Here is a 19,208-nt window from a genome sequence, read left to right on the forward strand (position 1 = left end):
CCCCCTCTTTTTTTTAAGATATTATTTTTATATAACCTTCACACCCAACATGGGACTGGAATTTAAGACCCTGAGATCAAGGGTTGCAAGCTCTATGGACTAAGCCAGCCAGGCACCCCTAAAATCCGTCTTGAACAAACAAACAAACAAACAAACAAAAACAAATAAAATCCCTGGTTTCTTCATCCCACTTTGAAACTTGAAGTTTTAAAATACTATAGACAGCTTGTTTTTAATATTCTGGTTTGTGATATGCATAGGGAAAAAATTGTTAGTCATGTGCAGTTAGCTCAACTGTTGGCTATATGCCCAGTCTGGAAAACATAATTTTCAGCACTATAATCCTCATAATGAGGGCTCACTCATTATTACATAGATTTGGTTTTTACCATTGGTCTAATTATGTCCTTTGAATAAAAGAGTGTGTGACTAAGTCAAGAGATGGATTCTTGTCCCAGGTTTGTCAATAGTTTTGCTGTGTGATTTGGCAAGTCACTTAACCTTAGTTTTCTCTACTGGGTTAACAATTACCAAGATAGAATCATTAGATCATTAGAATTGGCAGAGACTTCAGAATTAAGTACAACTCCTTTATTTCATGGAGAGGGTAAATGACTTACCCAGGAGCTTTCTAGAACAAGCATTCAGTGTCCTGCACCTCAGACCAGTGCTCATTACATAAGACTTTCTTTCAGTGTCCTTCCAAGAACAAACAAACAAGCAAAGAGTGAAAGCACTAAACAAATGTATGGCTTTTTAGAAAAGCCAGATTAACAATGTTAACCATTAGCCTGCACCCCATAGCCCGTTAGTTTGTCTGTAAATGAACCTCGTCTAAGATAGATATAAATGCAGAAGTTCTAACACAATGTACGAAAAGGTCGAAAAGTCAAAGGTAAGGAAAAAAAATTCGGCTTGGAGAATACCCTTATAAGGAAAACGAAATTCCAACAGAGTACTTATGTTCTTTTATTAATTCTTTCTGGTCTTTAACTTGCACAAGGTGAAATTAGGGAAGAGGAGAGTGCCTGTTTTTACATATTTTTGAAGGAATGGTGTGCAATATGGGTTATTTGAAATCGAATCATTTGCCTCAACTATACTCCACATTACATCAGTCGTCTAATTTAGCGCCATTCCCTCTCCGGCCACTACCCAAAACAACGCGCTGAAACCTTCGAACACCGCAGTCAATGCAAAAACTCCAAGTCCCGAAATGCTCCGCCGGCGGTCTTCGCCGCTTCCTCGGAAGAGCGGACTTCTTCCGTGTTGGGAGTTGTAGTCATTCAGAGCCCTGACTTCCGGGACGCGGGGGAGGACGTACGTCCGGGGAACTACATTTCCCAGGAAGCCAGGCGCGTCCTTCTCCGCCCTCGCCGGCGTAAGACTCCACCCCCTCCCTCTCTCCTCTCCCCGGACTGCACTGCTCACGCCTTCCTGGTAGACTGAGCTGGGAGAAGTTCACTCCGATCAGCTGATCCCAACTGACAACAGGAGAGGAGGAAGCCCGGGAGGCAGAGAAGGAGGGGGGGGGGGGGCAGAGATGGAGATGAGGATGGATCCGCCGGTGCCCTGAGGAACAGCCCCCGCCCCCGCCGGCTTCCGCGGCTCCCGGTCCCCCGACGCCGCCTCGCCACGGCCGAGCTGCTCCGTGGTGGGATTCCCGGGCCGCCGCAGGCGGGGAGGGAAGGGCACGGCCCAGCGCCGGGCCAGCGATAGTCCCGGCGGGGGGGGGGGGGGCGCGGGTGCGGCTGGGGTGGGGGTGGGGTGGTATAAACAATAGATTGAGCTCTGGCCTCTGCTAGCGTGGGGGTGGATTTGGGGGGACCTTCTTTGTTTAGGCTCTGCTCGTGCCCCTCGGGTTGTGCTGGTGTTCCCCGGAGAAAGGAAGGGTGAGGAATCCCCGGCTGGAGGGAGGTGTGGAGGTGGGGGCCCGAGTGGGCAGGTTGTTTGCTTGGCCGGTCGGGCGGGGAGGTAGGTGTTCCTCTGAAGGTGGATTTCAGATTTCTCTGAATTGTGGCAAATTCCAGTTTTTGTTTCCGTTGTGGGAGCCGGTTGGACATGGCTGAGGTTAGGGTGTAAATAAGGTCTCCTAGCCACTCGCCTTCCTTGTTTGTCTGAAAATAAGATTGATAGATTGATTAGGAGAGGGAGGAGTACATACCTGTAAGGGGAGCTTTACGTTTTGTCGGGGTGTTAGGATGGAGGTCAAAGCTGAGGGGGGTTAAGGATATAATTGTAGAAGTGACAAAAGCCTCTTTCCTGCCCCAGTTATCCACCACCACCCCCCCCTTTTTCTTTTTGAAGTTATTTTTAAGTTTGTTTTTGAGAGACACAAAGAGAAAAATTATTTGTTTTAACTCATTGCAGGCCTGGCTTGCAATGAGCCATAGAGGAAGAATTCTTGTCTCCTGTTGCTCTCCCCCTCCCCCCTTTTTTTCTTTTTGCATTTAGAGAAGGGATAAAGGAAGTACAGTAATTATTTTTTATTGTTTTTGAACACGACATGGTGACTTTTGTTTTCAGGGTTAAGGTCCTTAATAGACGTCTGTCCAGAGGTGAAATGACCTAACTAGATCTACGGACTTTGATGGAGCTAAAGTTTACGTTATTATCATTTCTTTAGGTTTTTACAGGCCTCTTTATTCTCCTCACAAGTGTGTGTTGCAGTATGGGGGAGTGCAGAGGGTTGTCCCTCCAAGGACTGTTTGCTTAATGATTTTGCTTCCAAGTTTAATAACTGGATGAACAGAGAATTTTGGTCTGTGAAATAAAGAGACAAAAAGTCTCTGAAATGCTTTGGGCCTAGAGATAGTGGCTGTTTTCTTTTCTTTTTTTTTAATATTTTATTTATTTATTCATGAGAAACAGAGATAGGCAGAGACAGAGGCAGTAGAAGCAGGCTCCTCCCTGCAGGGAGCCTGATGCGGACTTGATCCCAAGACCCCGGGGTCATGCCCCCAGCCAAAGGCAGACGCTTTAACCTCTGAGCCACTCAAGGGTCGTCAGTGGCTGTTTTCAAAAGGAGGAGCCTTGCCCACAATTTGAGAAGAAATTTTTAGGGATCAGAAATAGCCTGTGTAAATTTTACAAGCAGGAATGAGATTTTCTCTCAGGAGTTCTAGTCTCTTATTTAATCACAATCTTTTTTTTTTTTTTCTTTTTTAAGGTGCACTTCTGTTTTTTAGATGAGTTTTTAGATGAGTGAAATCCTTTTCCTTCCTCTATTCTAGGTATCCCCTGAAATATTGACCTGAGGTTGAATTATATTGCAAAGCTCCTGACCACTCTCTTTCACTACCCAAACCTTGTGGCTGAGGCCCAGCGGATGAGCCCACCTCAGTGAACCTATCGAATCTCTCTCAGATAGCCATAAGAGACCCTTTGAAGTTAATTTTGACCACCAGTTTGCTTGAACTTTATGGAAGATAAAACCATCAAACCAAATCAATGTTGCTGCTGATACAGGAATCTTGAAAGCAGAAAATTTAAACATTTGAACATTTGTGAGCGTATGAAGAATTCTGATAGGACACCGAAGGTTGTTTGTTTTTGTTTTTTTAAGGTGTTCAGAATCCTTTGAAAGTTCTCTGCAGTCCTCAGACTCAAAGCCTTTGCCTTCACCCCTGGGGAAAGCTCAGGGACCGTTGTATGGTGGGTGATTTCCTTGCCAATCTGAGTATGAGTGCTCAGACTTCCCCAGCAGAGAAGGGCCTGAATCCGGGGCTGATGTGCCAGGAAAGTTATGCATGCAGCGGGACTGACGAAGCGGTCTTTGAGTGTGATGAGTGCTGCAGTCTGCAGTGTCTCCGCTGCGAGGAGGAGCTCCATCGGCAGGAGCGCCTGAGAAACCATGAGCGGATAAGACTCAAACCTGGCCATGTCCCTTACTGTGACCCCTGCAAGGGCACCAATGGGCATTCGCCAGGTATCAGGCAGAGGGCAGCTGTGAGGTGCCAGACCTGTAAGATCAACTTGTGCCTGGAGTGCCAGAAGAGGACTCATTCTGGGGGTAACAAAAGGAGACACCCCATTACTGTGTACCATGTCACTAAGGTCCAGGAATTACTGGAGGAAGAAGAACTGGATGAGGAGACCAGGAGGAAGAAGATGACCGAGAAGGTTGTGAGTTTCCTCCTGGTAGATGAAAATGAAGAAATTCAGGTGAGCCTGTGGGTGAAGTAGGAGTCGTGTGGTTGTGGAGCACATCTCTATTTGGAAGGTAGCTTCCCCAAAGGAAAGTCCACGAAGAGCTCACATTTTGATCGTTAAAGGGCGAGAGCCCTGAAAGCTTAAGTTGCACAGAGTCAGATTTCATCACTTACCAGTTGTGTGACGTTGGGCTGAATTACTTTATCTCTCTGAGCCTTAGTTTTCTCATCTATAAATTGGAGACCGTGCCTACTTCATCAGGTGGCTGTGAGGATGCAGGGTTACCGTGTTTGTAAAGCCTGTGACATGATCAATACTCAGAATATGGTAGCTGTTACTATTGTTATTAGGGTTATTGTGAAGGAGACCTGACTTAGATCAGCTTTCTGAATGAGAGCACTCTGCAAGTTGGGAATAAATGTGATGGCAAGGGGCTTGTGTGTGCAGGGCAGGGAACGCAGTGGGTCCCCTGGGAGTGCCAGGCAGCAAGTCATAAACCTGCTAGCTCGATTTAGAAGAGGGGGCGATCTTCAAAAAGTGCCTTCTGATAAGGTAAGTCTTCTGCTGATGGCCTCTTCTTTTCATGTATGGGCTGGTCAGGAAAAAGGGCACCTGCCATTCCAGAAGGACTGGAGAGTATTTTATTGGATTCCCAGTTGGGGCAAAGATAGTATGTGATGCAACCAAGCTGGAGAGATGGCGGCAGGTGAATTTAGGGGTGAATGGGGAAGGGATAGCATAGCATTTATACTTTTCAGTGAAGGTAGCATAATGTCAATACTTCGGAGTTAAAGACTGCTTGAATTCGCTGCTAGCTTCACCGCTCACTGTGTAACCATAGAGAGTGATTTGAAATTCATGCCTCAGTCTCCCTTGTACTTTACAGTAGTAGTCGAGAAGATTGAAAGAGAGTAAGGAATGGAAATGGAAGGGCCTGTATCACAGGGCCTGGCATCTAGTGTCCAGTACCAACTTGATGTTTTTGTCAGTGTCATGGGGTATTTGTGGCACATCAACTCGGTACTTATCAGCAGCGATGACTCCTCAAGTCTCCACGTTGGGGGAGAACCTTTGTCAGTTGCTGTTTGACAACCCTCCAGTGCTGATGAAGAATTTTTCTGCTGCCTTTTCCTCCTTGGTAAGGTTATGGAAATGCATTACATCATGATTCCATTGTCAGCTAAATACTTCGCTAACACAGACTTCTTTATTGCTTGAGAGGAACTAATGGAGTTATGGAAGAGTGACCCAGATCCCATTCTGCCTCCCTTGTTAGCAATAATGTCTTCATTATGGTTATGCTCTAATTGGGGGACAGAGCAGTAATCCTCGTGGATGTTGTATTGGCACCAAACAGAATATTTTTTGAGGGGTGGGGGATGTGCCACGGATACATGTTACTTAGTAGAGAATTAGGAAAATTTATGGAAGTGTAATGAAGAAGACAAATCCAACTACTCAGAGATAATATTTGTCCCATCTTTTTTTCTGGCAGTGTATAATAATGTATGTAATTGGGTTGTTTATAAAGATTTCTACTGCTTTGGTTTCTTTCTTGGCCACTTCCCGAGAAGTAACAGTTTCTTAAGCTTAAGCAGCACTGGTTGGGACTAATGGATTAGACATAGAGTTTATTTTTTTTAGGTGATGATTTGTTTTCCCAGAGTCACAGTGGAAAATTCTTTGATAGAGATGTCTGGTTCTGTTTTCTAATGTCAGTGTCCAAAACAATTAGATGATTGTCTAATACAAATCGGAATTATGAATTTAGCCAGAATGTGAACTTCTGGAGATCAGGACCATGTCTTAGGCCCTATATCATGTACAGTGGTCGGCACATTGTCAGTGCATAAATACTTGTTGATAGGTCAGTGATGTCACATCTCAACTTCAGTTTTTTTTTTTTTTTTTTTTAAGATTTTATCTGTTTATTTATGAGAGACACACAGAGAGGGCAGAGACACAGGCAGAGGGAGAAGAAGGCTCCTTGCTGGGAACCTGATGTGGGACTCAATCCCTGGACCCTAGCCCCAAGCCCAAGGCAGATGCTCAACCAACTGAGCCACTCAGGTGTCCCTCATCTTCAGTTTTTTAAAAATGGATATCATGCACCTACCTGTTAAAACCTAAAATAACACAAAAGGGCATATGATGGCAAGAGTTTCCCTCCTACTCCATCCCCTTAGTCTCCTTCCTTAGAACTATCACCACAATGAACTACATGCCCTTTTAGAATTTTTGACACGTATTTATGAATATATGTATGTGTTCTTTTTTTCTTACTCTTTTAAAATGAAAATGGAATCTAATATGCTGTTTGTCCCTGAGCTTATTTTTTCACTAAAGAACATAGCTTGTTGATACATTAGTACATTTTTTTAAAAATATTTTATTCATTTGTTCAGGAGAGAGAGAGAGGCAGAGACATAGGCAGAGGGAGAAGCAGGCTCCCTGTGGGGAGCCTGATGTGGGACTGGATCCAGGATCCCAGGATTATGCCCTGAGCTGAAGGCAGACATTCAACCATGGAGCCACCCAGGCGTCCTGATATATTACATTTTATCAGTACATTGAGGTCTACCTTATTATTTAAAGGCTGCCTACTAATTGGTGAATGGATTTTCTATAATTTTAGCCTTTTGGTGGAAATTTGAGTAGTTACAAACAAGGATATGTTGAATGTCCTGTGAAATCTATTTAGAAATGGAATCTCTTTGTCACATGATATGTGCATTTTATTTTTTTAAAGATTTTATTAGAGTGTGCATGCAGGTGCACATGAGGAGGAGGAGGAGGAGAGGGAGAGGGAGAAGCAGGTTCCCTGCTGAGGGGGAGTCCAGCTTGGGGTTTGATCCCAGGAATTCAAAGTCATGACCTGAGCTGAAGTCAGACCCTTAATGGACTGAGCCACTCAGGCACCCCTGATGTGTGCATTTAAAATTAGATAGATATTACCAAATTGAGCCTCTGAAGTATTTCAGTGAGTCCTCTAGGATCTTGACTCATAATAGCTAAAGCTGAAAAACTCTTAATAATGGTTATTAGGAACTGTTCTTAGCACTTTACATGTATGAGCTCATTTAATCTCGATAATAACTCTTATTAGTTTCAGATTGCTGCTGTAGCAAATTCCCACACATTTAGTGGCTTAAAACACATTTATTTTCTTATCGTTTGAAGTTCAGAAGTCCTAAAATGGTCTGTGTATGGCTGTGTTTCTTGTGACTCTAAGGAAGTATTTTCTTGTCTTTTCTAGCTTCAGGAGGCTGCCTACATTCTTTGGCTTGTGGCCCCATCATGTAGCTTCGAAGAGAGTGATGTAACATCTTCCTGTCCTTTTCTCTGTCTTTCCACTTCTCTTGTCATATCTCTTTCTTGGCCCTTTTGCCTCCCTCTTACAGGGACACTTTGATTACGTTGGACCCACTTGGATAATCCAGCACTGTCTCTCTCAAGGTTTTTAATTCAGTGACATCTGTAAAGCTCCTTTTGTCACATAAAGTGACATATTCACAGGTCTCAGAAATTAGGATGTGGTGAGTAGGGGGTGCAATTTCACCTACTGCACCCTATGAAGTAAACTGTAGTTGGTTTGGGCTGCTGTGTATGATAGAATACCATATGCCATTATATTATAGGCCATTCTGTAATGTATAAACAACAGAAGTTTATTTCTCACAATTCTGGAGGATTCCCATCCCACCATGTCCAAGATCATGGTGCCAGCAGATTCAGTGCCTGATGATGACTGACTTCCCGATTTATAGACAGCCCTCTTACCTTCTCTCTGTCTTCAGATGGTGGAGGAGAGTTCTAGAATCTCTTATAAGAGCACTAATCTTATTCATGAAGACCTCACGTCATGACCTAATCACCTCCCAAAGGCTTCGCCTCCTAAAATTGTCACATTAGGGGTTAGATTTCAATCTGAGCTTTGGAGGGACACAAACATTTCATCTAGAGCGTTGTGTTTTGTAGGTGAGGACAGTAAAGTACAGAGTAACTTGCCAGGATCAAGTTACAGTAAGTGGCAGAGGATTTGAACACAAGTACGTGGCTCTAAAATTCTCACTCTGGGGCAGCCCAGGTGGCTCAGTGTTTTAGCGCTGCCTTCAGCCCAGGGCCTGATCCTGGAGACCCGGGATCGAGTCCCATGTTGGGCTCCCTGCGGGGAGCCTGCTTCTCCCTCTGCCTGTGTCTCTGCCTTTCTCTTTCTGTCTCTCTCTGTGTCTCTCATGAATAAATAACTAAAATCTTAAAAAAAGATAAAATAAAATTCTCACTCTATGACACTTCTGTTGTCTCTAACCAGGTAGTTAAACCTTCTGATGATGCATTATATGGCCGCTAGCATCAGGTCACCAACTCCTCAGGGCTGCTGTGAGGAGCAAATAAAACATTGCTGTATATAAATGTAAGACAGTGTTATTTTTGTTTTTTTAAAGATTTATATATTTGACAGAGTGTGTGTATGCATGCACAGCAGGGAGGGAGTAGCAGAGGGAGAGGGAGAAGCAGGCTCTGCTGAGCAGGGAGCCCGATGTGGCGTCTATTCTAGGACCGTGAGATCATGACCTGGGCTGAAGGCAGATGCCTAACCAACTGAGCCACCCAGGCACCCGAAGACAGCGTTAATGGAGAACTGTTTACTCACAATAGTAGAGATTCTATGAGTTAGGCCCCATCTTTGTTTTTCTTTTTAGACATTGGTGGGTTTATGACTGTTTTCAGTTTTGTTTCAATTATTATTCCTAAAATAATAGGAGTTATTTTAGAAGCTTGTAGGCTGTAACTTATGCGTGGTCTTCTTAAATTCTACGGCCTAGAGTCCCCTAAGGTTTGTTGTTTATGGTTTGACTATTGCTCATTTTGGAAAACCTGAAAGTTCCTTTTAGAAACAAAATTCCATTTAGGAGTGAGAATTTTTTCATTACCTTGTCATTTGAGTGTATACTATAGTGCTAAATTTGAGGAGAGACTGCTTTTGGTCTCAGAAGCAAGAATTCATTTGTTGCTCTTAAATGGACACATTTGGTCTATTAACGAAAAGCATTTATTAATTCATCACAGTTGTTGAGCATATATTGTGTGCCAGGCACTTTTTAGGTTCCAGGGATACATGGCTAATAAGACGTGGTCCATGGCGTCATAGACTTACCATTCAAGCAGGGAAAGCAGAGGTCACACAAATAAAACACATAAAAAGCTGCTTGTGGAAAGTTTTATTGTAGAGATGACTTTTAAGCAAAGACCTGATGGATAATACCACCTGGGGAAATAGACAGAGGGCAGTAGGAACAATTAGAATGTGGATGGCACGTATGAGGTATAGGAAGAATCCTGCTGTGGCTGGGGAGAGTGGGTTCCAGATTATATGGGGTCTTGTAGGCCATAGAAGAAACTGTGGCTTTTAAGTGTAATGGGAAGCACCAGACTGCTTTCTGATAGTAAATCACATGACGTGATAGAGGTTTTCAAGAAATGGCTTCAATGTGAAGACTAGATTGTAGTGACTGGTGGGAGGGGAGGGGCAAGAGGAAAAGCAGGGAGATCACTTAGGAGGCCATTGTAGAAGATAAGCTGAGAGGTGGCTTAGATTTGGTGTTACCATTGACACTGGGAAGATGGAAAGACACTGATGAGAGCTTCTGGGTTGGTGATCACATGGACATTGGGAGGCTGTTACAGAGTGGAGGGGGAGGAATGAGAGAACTCACAGTGGTGACTCCTTGGCATTTCGTTTATACAGATCACACCTGCTTAATGGCCTGTATTTTATTGATTTGATAAAACTGAAAGTCTTTAAGAACCTGATTCAGGATCCCTGGGTGGCGCAGCAGTTTGGCGCCTGCCTTTGGCCCAGGGCACGATCCTGGAGACCCGGGATCGAATCCCACGTCGGGCTCCCGGTGCATGGAGCCTGCTTATCCCTCTGCCTGTGTCTCTGCCTCTCTCTCTCTGTGTGTGTGTGTGTGTGTGACTATCATAAATAAAATAAATTAAAAAAAATAAATAATTTAAAAAAAAAAAAAAAAAAAAGAACCTGATTCATTCAGTGAAGAATTAAATTAATCTCACTTGGTATTATCTAACACAGCGGTTCTCAATCAGGAGTGATTTTGCTCTCCCAAAGGGCATTTGGCAATGTCGAGAGACATCTTTGGTTGTTATGACTGGGGGATGATGTGCTACTGGCTAATGGGTAGAGGCCAGGGTATTGGTAAATATGTTACAACACATATGGCAGCCCCCCACAAAAAAAATGATCTAGTACAAAATGTCAATTGGTGCTACGATTGAGAAACTGATTTAATGGATGAAAGTTTGGTCTAATAGGAGATCTGTATTCTGTTTACATGTAAAACATACCAGGGACAAAAAATGTAACCTATACACCAGTTTTTCCTCCCTCTCTTGGTTCTGTTTGCTCCCCAGAAGTAATGTAGTTGAAATCAGTATTGTCTTTTGGCATACTTGTAACCTCTCCAGTGAAATGACTAGACTTTCTTTGCTGTATTTATTGATTTTTCTAGGCCTCACTGGAACTGTGCTAGGAAAACCAGAGGACTTCCAGGTCCATTATTTAGAGTCCATAATAAGTAAATGATCCACACTGATAAGTCATCCATAAGCTCTTGAACTCAGAGACAACACCCTTAGCAAATAACTCAAAGGTTAGAAGAATAAATTTCTAACAATCAGAATTCTTAGTGGAGGAAGAGGATAGTATTTTCCTATCTGTTGTGTCTTATGAGGGATTCAGACATCCTGTCTTAACCTGAACGTTTACTAGAGAGGAGAGGAGGGAGGAGAGGAAAACCAGGGAGATCACATAGGTGAGAAAAAAGTGAACAATTAAATCTTTTTAAATTCGTATGCATATATTTAAACCCCGTGTAAGTTTTTCTTTTTTTTCATAACCACCTTATTCTCTTTTTTGTCCCTTTTTGACAAACTTGCCATGACTGTCTTCTTTCTGAGAACATAGGGTAGCAAGCTGATGAGCAATTTCACCTGTTTGCCCTTCATGCTCATTGACCCCTGACTGGGCCATTAGGAGAGCCTAGGAGCGTCCCATGCCCAAGACTCGTCAAGTGAAGTCCCCTCACTGAACACGCAAGGTGATAAGGAAGCCTAGTGACCCAGGAGCAGTCAGTGAGAAGCTAAGAAAGTGTCCACTGGGGCAGGCCTTCCATGACTCAGAAATCTACAGTCTCAGCCCACTCTGACATATGAGGCCAGACAGACCACCCTTCTTCATTCCTCCTCCAGCACAGTGGTGGACTTCCTCTCTCTGAGGCCGTTCCTTTAAGAAGACCCATCACGTTGCTTGGCTGCTTTACTTGTTTACAGTCCCAGAATAGTGTGGCTCAAAATACTGGGACTTGGCTTTTTTTTTTTTTTTTTTAATTGGCTAAAGGAGTCATTATTCTTGAGAGATTCTGGAATGGAAACCAGCAGAGGATGTTTTCATACTGTATGAGAATCCTTGACCACAAACTAGCTCTGCTAGTCAGCCCCATTTTTGTGCCCCTTTCTTAGACTTAATCTGCTAGTGACCCCTGTGGCTGTGTCTTCTGCTTCCTGGTTTAGGGTACCTTGCTGGGGCTTGATTTTACAGACAGGCTGGCAGAAACCTTTGGGGGCTTAATTCTGGCCGATAGGTCATGAGCCAAGGGAGTCAATCTAAAGTGTGAAACTTCCCCATTTTTGCTCTGCCCACAGCCAAACGATGACAGTGTAAGGACTAATTTTGGCACTCTAGCTGGTTAGCGCAAGTTCTGGTCAGTATGTGGATATATGTGCTGCTGTATTAACTCTTGGGTGCTGTATAATATAACAAAAAACCCGTAGATCTGCTTAGGAGCTGTCTGTCAAAATCATAAGCAATAATTGGCTGAGTAGCAGAGGCTCCCTCCCCTGTCATTGCTTTTTACTCCTAGAAACCCAATTAAAAGCCCCTTTTGCCTGGTAATAGTCGTAGGGGGAAGGCATGGTATGGAATTACTGGGAAATGCAGGGTTGAGGATGACTCAGGCAAGCAGGAGGAGGAAAGGGCCTCTATTACGTACCTTCACTTTCTGCCCAGCATCTTCTGAGCCTTCTCACCCATGGGCTTGTTCAGTTCTAACAGGGTCCCAGCGTTTAACTCGGGAGGCTGTTTTGTTTGGTACACTGTAAAATCTGACCCATATAAGCCATCAGAACCACTGTGAGTCAGCTTTTCAGGGAACCTGTTTTTAACTATTTCAAGTTACCCTCCTGTTTGTGTGATTCTATTTTTTCTGGTCTGTTACTTTCTTAAAGTGATTGATTTTTCTGGAATTGGGCAAACATTTGGCTTTTGGAACCAGGGTTAATTTAACTGGCAGATTTCTTACTAAGTTGACCTTATGTTTTTCCTGTGGATGCATCTCCTGGCTGTAGCATCCTTGAGTTTATCCTTGAGATTGTGTATGACGGAAGTGCTTCTGGTAGCTGGTTTAACTTTCCTGGTTGGGGGAGGGGCGGTTTGTGCCTGCTTTGGGAGGAGCTCCCATGAGACCATTTCTGAAGTTAGAACTGTAAAATGTATGGATGAAGAAGAGAAAGAAAACAAGGATATAGGGTGTGCCTGTGTGGCTCAGTCCATTGAGTGTCTGACTTTATCAGGGTCCTGGGATTGAACCCTGTGTCAGGCTCCCCACTCAGTGGAGAGAGAGTCTTCTTGTCCCTCTTCCTCTTCTTTTGCCCGCCTCCCCCCCATGCTCACACACACTCTCTTTCTCAGATAAATAAATAAAATCTTTATAAAAAACAAAACCAAAAAACCCCACGAGGATATAGAAAGTTCCAGGCAAGAATTGGAAGGGCCTATGGGAAGGGATACAGAGGAACTTTTGGAGGTAGGAGAGCATGGATGTTTCCTGGGAGACTGTTTTGTTCATTTCCTTAATTTCTTGATGGCTTTTGGCCAGCATTTAAAAGACTCTTTTCGATTGGTTTGTGTGGTCAGCTTGGTGGTTGCTGGAGTTCTTGGGCAGAGAAGAAGGTATATGTGCCATGCAAAAGTACCTGACTTCTGGCTTGACTTCACTGAAGGATGATTCTACTTTCTGGTATCTTCTGGAATTTTTTTCACTTCCCAATTTCCTTCTATTTGAGACTGAATTATTGCTGTCTTTCCCAGGGAATTTGACTCTAGATGCTAGAATGTTTGAAAAGAACTGTCAGCTTGGTTCCTGCACGTAGTCACAGATGTCCTGAGTTCAGGTTAAGAGACAACATAATACAGAGCAACTCAGCAGTCATAGAGTATTCGAGAAATTCCTCTACTTTCTAGCCTAGTCTTTTCTGCCTGGTGAATGTCATCCAAATGGCTTAACTTATTTTCCATAATCGCTCATAACCTTGTCTTTCAAAGTGCTCAAATTCAGTTTATCTGTATCACTTAGTGACAGTCATAAACACAGTGTGTCAATTATGTGCCTTATTAGTTTGAGTGATCTCTATGAAAAATGTTTTATTTTATTTTAATTTTTATTTATTTATTTATTTATGATAGTCACACAGAATGAGAGAGAGAGGCAGAGACACAGGCAGAGGGAGAAGCAGGCTCCATGCACCGGGAGCCTGATGTGGGACTCGATCCCGGGTCTCCAGGATCGCGCCCTGGGCCAAAGGCAGGCGCCAAACCGCTGCGCCACCCAGGGATCCCTGAAAAATGTTTTAAAATGAAAATTCAGAGATTAAGTGAGACTGGGGGAGGGTGGGAGAGGGGATGTCAGAGGCCTTCATTCCTGAGAAAGCTTAGCTCTTTCATACTTGTCTGTGAATAGAGGCTGTTTGAGGAGGATCCCATAGTTATTTTTGTATACCCTCTCTGGTCCTGCCTGGGTGACCTGCATTTAGTTTGTGGTCATAGGTGACTACATAGGCACTCTCGCCTTTTTCCATCTCAGCCTTTGTCAACTCTGTTAAATCTGGCCTATAACTGATGGACAGATGGACAGGCAGAGAACCTGCTTGCTTTTCTTTTTCTGTCTTCTCTGTCTTCTCTCCTACCCTGTCTCTTCCCTCTTCCCCTTTCTTCTCTCTCCCCTTCTCCTTCTTCCTTTCCTTTTTCCCTCCTTCATCCTTCTCTCCCTCTCTCCTTTCCTTCTTTCTCCCTCTACTTCCCTCTACCCCTTCATGAATTACGAAGTTAAATCTGCCAGTACCAGGGAAAAAAGTTTCTTTCTAGAACGAAATAGAAATGATTTTAGGTTTATGTATTATTTTGGATTGTTCACGGCATTTCTCTTCCTTGCATTATCACAGAAAATTGCAATCACTACACAATTGTTTTTAAAAGGATTGACCTAAAAAGGTTTTGTGCAGCCTCCCTTGAGCACCATATTTTAAAGAGCATCCCCTGCCCTGGCCTTGTATTTCTAGTCTTCTCTCCTGATTTTTTTTCATACCACTTACCACCATTTGATACCATATGTACTTTTATTTATTTATTTTTTTTAGGGTTTATTTATTTGAGAGAAAGAGAGACACGGTGCCAGTACCAGCACACACATGAGTGAGGGAGGGGCAGAGGGAGAGGGAGAGAGAGAATCTCAAGCAGACTCCTTGCTGAGCACAGAGCTTGACGTGGGACTACATCTCATGACCTGATCTGAAAACAAGAACTGGATGTGTAGCTGACTGAGCCACCCATGCACCCCTATCATGTGCTTTTAAAAATCAGCTCTGTTGTGATATAGTTTACACATAGAATAATATATGAATTTAAAGTCTATGGTTCTATGAGTTTTTTTTTTCTTTTTTTTTTTTGGTTTTATGAGTTTTGACAAATGTATATGCACATGTATAACCATCACCACCGCAATCAAGATATAGAACATTTCCATCCCCCAGAAATGTTCCTCAGCAGTCACAGATCTGTTCTTTGTCACTATAGATTCGGTTTTCCTAGAGTTTTGTATAAATAGAATCATGTAGTACTGTTTTGTACCTGACTACTTTCTTGCACTGTAAGGTTTTGGAGCAGGGGTCATTCATGTTGCTTGTTACAGTTCACTTTTTATTGCTAAGTAGTATTCCATTGCATGGATCTACCACAATTTATTCATCTGTTGACTTGTTTTTTGGTGTGTGTGCTATATATTTTAATTGTTTGAATATGGTCTTCTCCCTGTTAGAATGTAGGCTCCTAGGGCCATTATTTATTTATTTTTTTATTGAGGTGTAATACATATCACATAAAATTAACCCTGGTAAAGTGAACGAGTTGATGGTATTTAGTAAAATTCACAGTTTTGTGCAACCACTACTCTGTCTAGTTCTAAAACATTTTATCATCCTGAGGGAAAACCCTGTATCTGTTAAGCTGTCCATTCCAGAAGAATGACTTTGTTGGTCTTTTTAAAATAACTTTTATTATTTTCCAGTTATAAAAACGACACTTTGCATGTTAAAATACTGAAAATATGGAACTACAGAAAGTGTGGAGTTTTATCTTAATTTTACAATAAAAGAAGGCCACTAATATCTCAGTTCTTTTTTTTTTTTTTAAGATTTTATTTATTCGTAGAGATAGAGAGAGAGAGAGAGAGAGAGAGAGAGAGAGAGAGGCAGAGACACAAGCAGAGGGAGAAGCAGGCTCCATGCAGAGAGCCTGACATAGGACTCGATCCAGGGTCTCCAGGATCACACCCTGGGCTGCAGGCGGTGCTAAACCGCTGCACCACCGGGGCTGCCCATCTCTGTTCTTTTTAATGTTGCATTTACTTTTTTAAAGTTTTATTTAGTTATTTGCTTTTGTTTTGTTTTGATTTTTTTGCATTGTGTCTCTGTCTCTCTCTCATGAACAAATAAATAAAATCTTAAAAAAAAAAGATTTTATTTATTCATGAGAGAGAGAGAGAGAGATAGGCAGAGGGAGAAGCAGGATCCATACAAGGAGTCTGATGTGGACTCGATCTAGGCATTCCAGGATCATGCCCTGAGCTGAAGGCAGACGCCCAACTGCTGAGCCACCCAAGCCATCCCAAGTATCCAACTCTTGATCTTAGGGTTTTGAGTTCAAACTCCATGTTGAATTCTGCATTGGGCATGGAGCCTACTTAAAACAGTTTTATAGAGATATGATTCACATACTATACAATTCACTCATTTAAAGTATACAGTTAATTGGCTTTTAATATATTCATGGGTATGTACAACCATCACCATAGTCACTTTTAGAAAATTAAAAAAAATTTTTTTTCATCAGTGATTTTTGCCTTTTCTATATATCAGCATCTAGAACAATATTTGGCATATAGTAGGTGCTCAGTATTTGTTGAATGAATGAAGTGCATTAATGAGACTCAGTTTAATCATTAATTCAGTAAACATTTAATAAGTGCCTATGTGCTGACAACTGAGGACACTAGAAAGTGACACTCAGTTGCTGAGCTTGCATTTGAGGAGAGGACAGTCCAGTGGTAATAGAAGACAGATGCATGGAAATATGGTGGATCATGTCAGAGTGGTATAGAGAGGATATTAATGGAAATTCAGAGGAGGGGGATACTGCTGGAGGGGTTAGTATACTGACTTTATTTTATTTTATTTTTTTCATTTATTTGGCAGAGAGAGAGCGCATGTGTGTACACAAGCAGGAGGAGTGGCAGGCAGAGGGAGAGAGAGAGGGAGAAGCAGGCTCCCCCCCTGAGCAGGGAGCCTGACGTGGGGTTCAATCCCAGTACCCTGGAATCATGACCTGAGCCGAAGGCAGATGCTTAACCAACTGAGCCACCCAGGCACCCCTATTACTGACTTGAGATGGTTCCTGTTGTGTTGTTTCTTCACCAGGGCTCCGCTATTGCATTTTGTGTAGCATAGAAAGCAGGCCCTGTTCAATCTGCCTCAGACACCAAAGATTTCCTTGTAAGGCTGTGTTATCTATTAAGATTTTTGACATAAAATATGAGGGAAGCATTTTTAGTGAGTCTGTGATATAGTAATAATCATTGGAATCATGTCATTCTTTGGAAGACTTTTTTTTTTTTTTGGAAGACTGCTTTCTAATTCATAATGTATGTAATATGTGATCTCATAACAACTTTAATTGAAAAGATATATCCTTTTGAGGGTGGGAAAAATAAGTATTGAGTAAGAATCTTGTTCCTCTATCTATAATTCTTTAATGAGAGTGCACTTGAAGCCTTCCCTTGGAAGGGTTTTTATTTGGGATAATGGAATGAAATTCTGTGATGGCCGTGATAACTCTGGCCTAGAGGCAGACCAGTGTAACTACAGCGATAATGTCAGCTAGCATTTCTAGCATTTACTGCCTGATTGCATTGTGGAGAGTGCTCCATGTGCAGTGATCTCGTTTAATCCTCACCTCAGTCCTCTGAAGTAGATTGTGTCATTATCCCCTTTTTATAGGTGAGAAAATTGAGGCCCAGGGAAGTCAACTAACTTTAAGGTTATTCTGAAATCAGCGAGTTGTAAGAGGCAGGTTGGGCGAACCCTTCATGGCAAAACTATAGTGTTCCCTTCCCCAGAGGGAATATAGCATTTAGTCATTCATTTATTTAACATATATATATTGATTTCCTATTATGTGTTCACACCCTGAGCTAGGGCTACAGTGGTGAACTACACAGAACAAACCCTGGCCAGCATGGAGTATGTTATAGTTGGGAAGCTCAGAACCAGGAAGAAGGGAGAAAATGTTAAAAGGGATGATGGGTGGGGAACAGAGACTTTGAGCAAGGCTTGAGGGAATTGCCCATGGTCTGATCCAGGTGGAGGCAGACCTAGACCTAGCTCTCTTGTCTTCTCTCTGGCCTGGTGCTATGTCTGTTTTTTAGCTGGTCAAATATGGGTATACCATGCCACTTAAGAGGGGGGCTGTGTCTCCCCTCTGCAGGCTCCTTGGAAGAGCCTTCTAGGGTGATGTGGGTCTTGAGGATGACTTGGTATTTCCATTCTGTCCTCAGATCTCAGCTTTGCTTTGGAGAAAGCTTTTTGTTCAGATGTAAAAGGGTAGCTGAACAGGGTGAGTTGGGTGAGGTCAAAGAAACTGATCAGGGAGCTAAAAATGACTCTCTTTAAAGAATTCAGTTTTTTTTTTAAAGATTTTATTTATTCATGAGAAACACAGAGATTGAGAGGCAGAGAGACAGGCAGAGAGAGAAGCAGGCTCCATGCTGGGAGCCTCGTGTGGCACTCGATCCCGGGACTCCAAGATCACGCCCTGGGCTGAAGGCAGGCGCTCAACTGCTGAGCCACCCAGGTGTCCCTAAAGAATTTATTTAATGGATCCTTTCTACACTGACATTCTCTTTCTTGCTGGAGTAGGAGGGGAGTGGCAGGCAGAGTCTGGGAGGCTATATGTCCAAAGTATTGCTGGTAGTTCTAAGACAAGGGAGAATTCCTGACCTCTCAAGTAATGGAACACTTTGGGGATACTGGAATGGAAAAAAGTGATCTTTGTCCTTACCGAATGTGCTCAAATGTGTTTATGAAGCCAACCTCATGACTTCAGTGGTCTTAGGAAAACATTTGATTGGGAAACAATTGTGGTTTTGTATGAAATTCTGTGGACACATACATAGATAAACACAAAGTTGCACACTTTCTTTTAGGATAGAATGAAAGGAAATCATCTAGACTTGTTGGGTTAGAGAAACAGGTTTACTAGAACTTTCTGACATAGGGTTTGCTACTGGAATGAATCTCCTTATCATTTGGATTATAAAAATAGGCTACTGATCTTTTTCACATTGTTTTAGTAAAATCTTGTCTGAAAATTAGACCATGGACTTAAATCATTGCCTGGAGTTTTTTTCAACATGACAAAAGTAGCTCTGGATGTTTTAAAAAAATATTTATTTGAGAGAGAGAGAGAGAGCATGTGAGCTCATGAGTAGGGGCAGGGGCAGAGGGAGAGGGAGAAGCCAGACTCCTTGCTGAGCAGGGAGCCCAATCCAGGCTCCATCCTAGGACCCTGGGATTATGACCTGAGCCGAAAGCAGATGCTTAACCAACTGAGCCATCTACGTGCCCCCATTTTTTTTTTTTGTTTGTTT

The 19,208-nt window shown here is 42.7% G+C and overlaps 1 protein-coding gene across 1 annotated transcript in view; it reads left to right on the forward strand.

Annotated features, from left to right (window-relative positions):
* Nucleotides 1-1,410: 1,410 nt before the first annotated feature.
* The window catches only part of ZFYVE1 (zinc finger FYVE-type containing 1), a 53,682-nt gene continuing 35,884 nt past the window's right edge, over nt 1,411-19,208 (forward strand). Inside the window, exons 1-2 of the mRNA XM_055304340.1 lie at nt 1,411-1,654; nt 3,234-4,164. Coding sequence (XP_055160315.1) covers nt 3,652-4,164 — 513 coding nt within the window. The 5' untranslated portion in view covers nt 1,411-1,654; nt 3,234-3,651. The remainder of the gene's footprint in view (nt 1,655-3,233; nt 4,165-19,208) is intronic.

Source organism: Nyctereutes procyonoides, unplaced genomic scaffold, assembly GCF_905146905.1.
Source record: "Nyctereutes procyonoides isolate TBG_1078 unplaced genomic scaffold, NYPRO_anot_genome, whole genome shotgun sequence".
Classification (NCBI taxonomy): domain Eukaryota; kingdom Metazoa; phylum Chordata; class Mammalia; order Carnivora; family Canidae; genus Nyctereutes; species Nyctereutes procyonoides.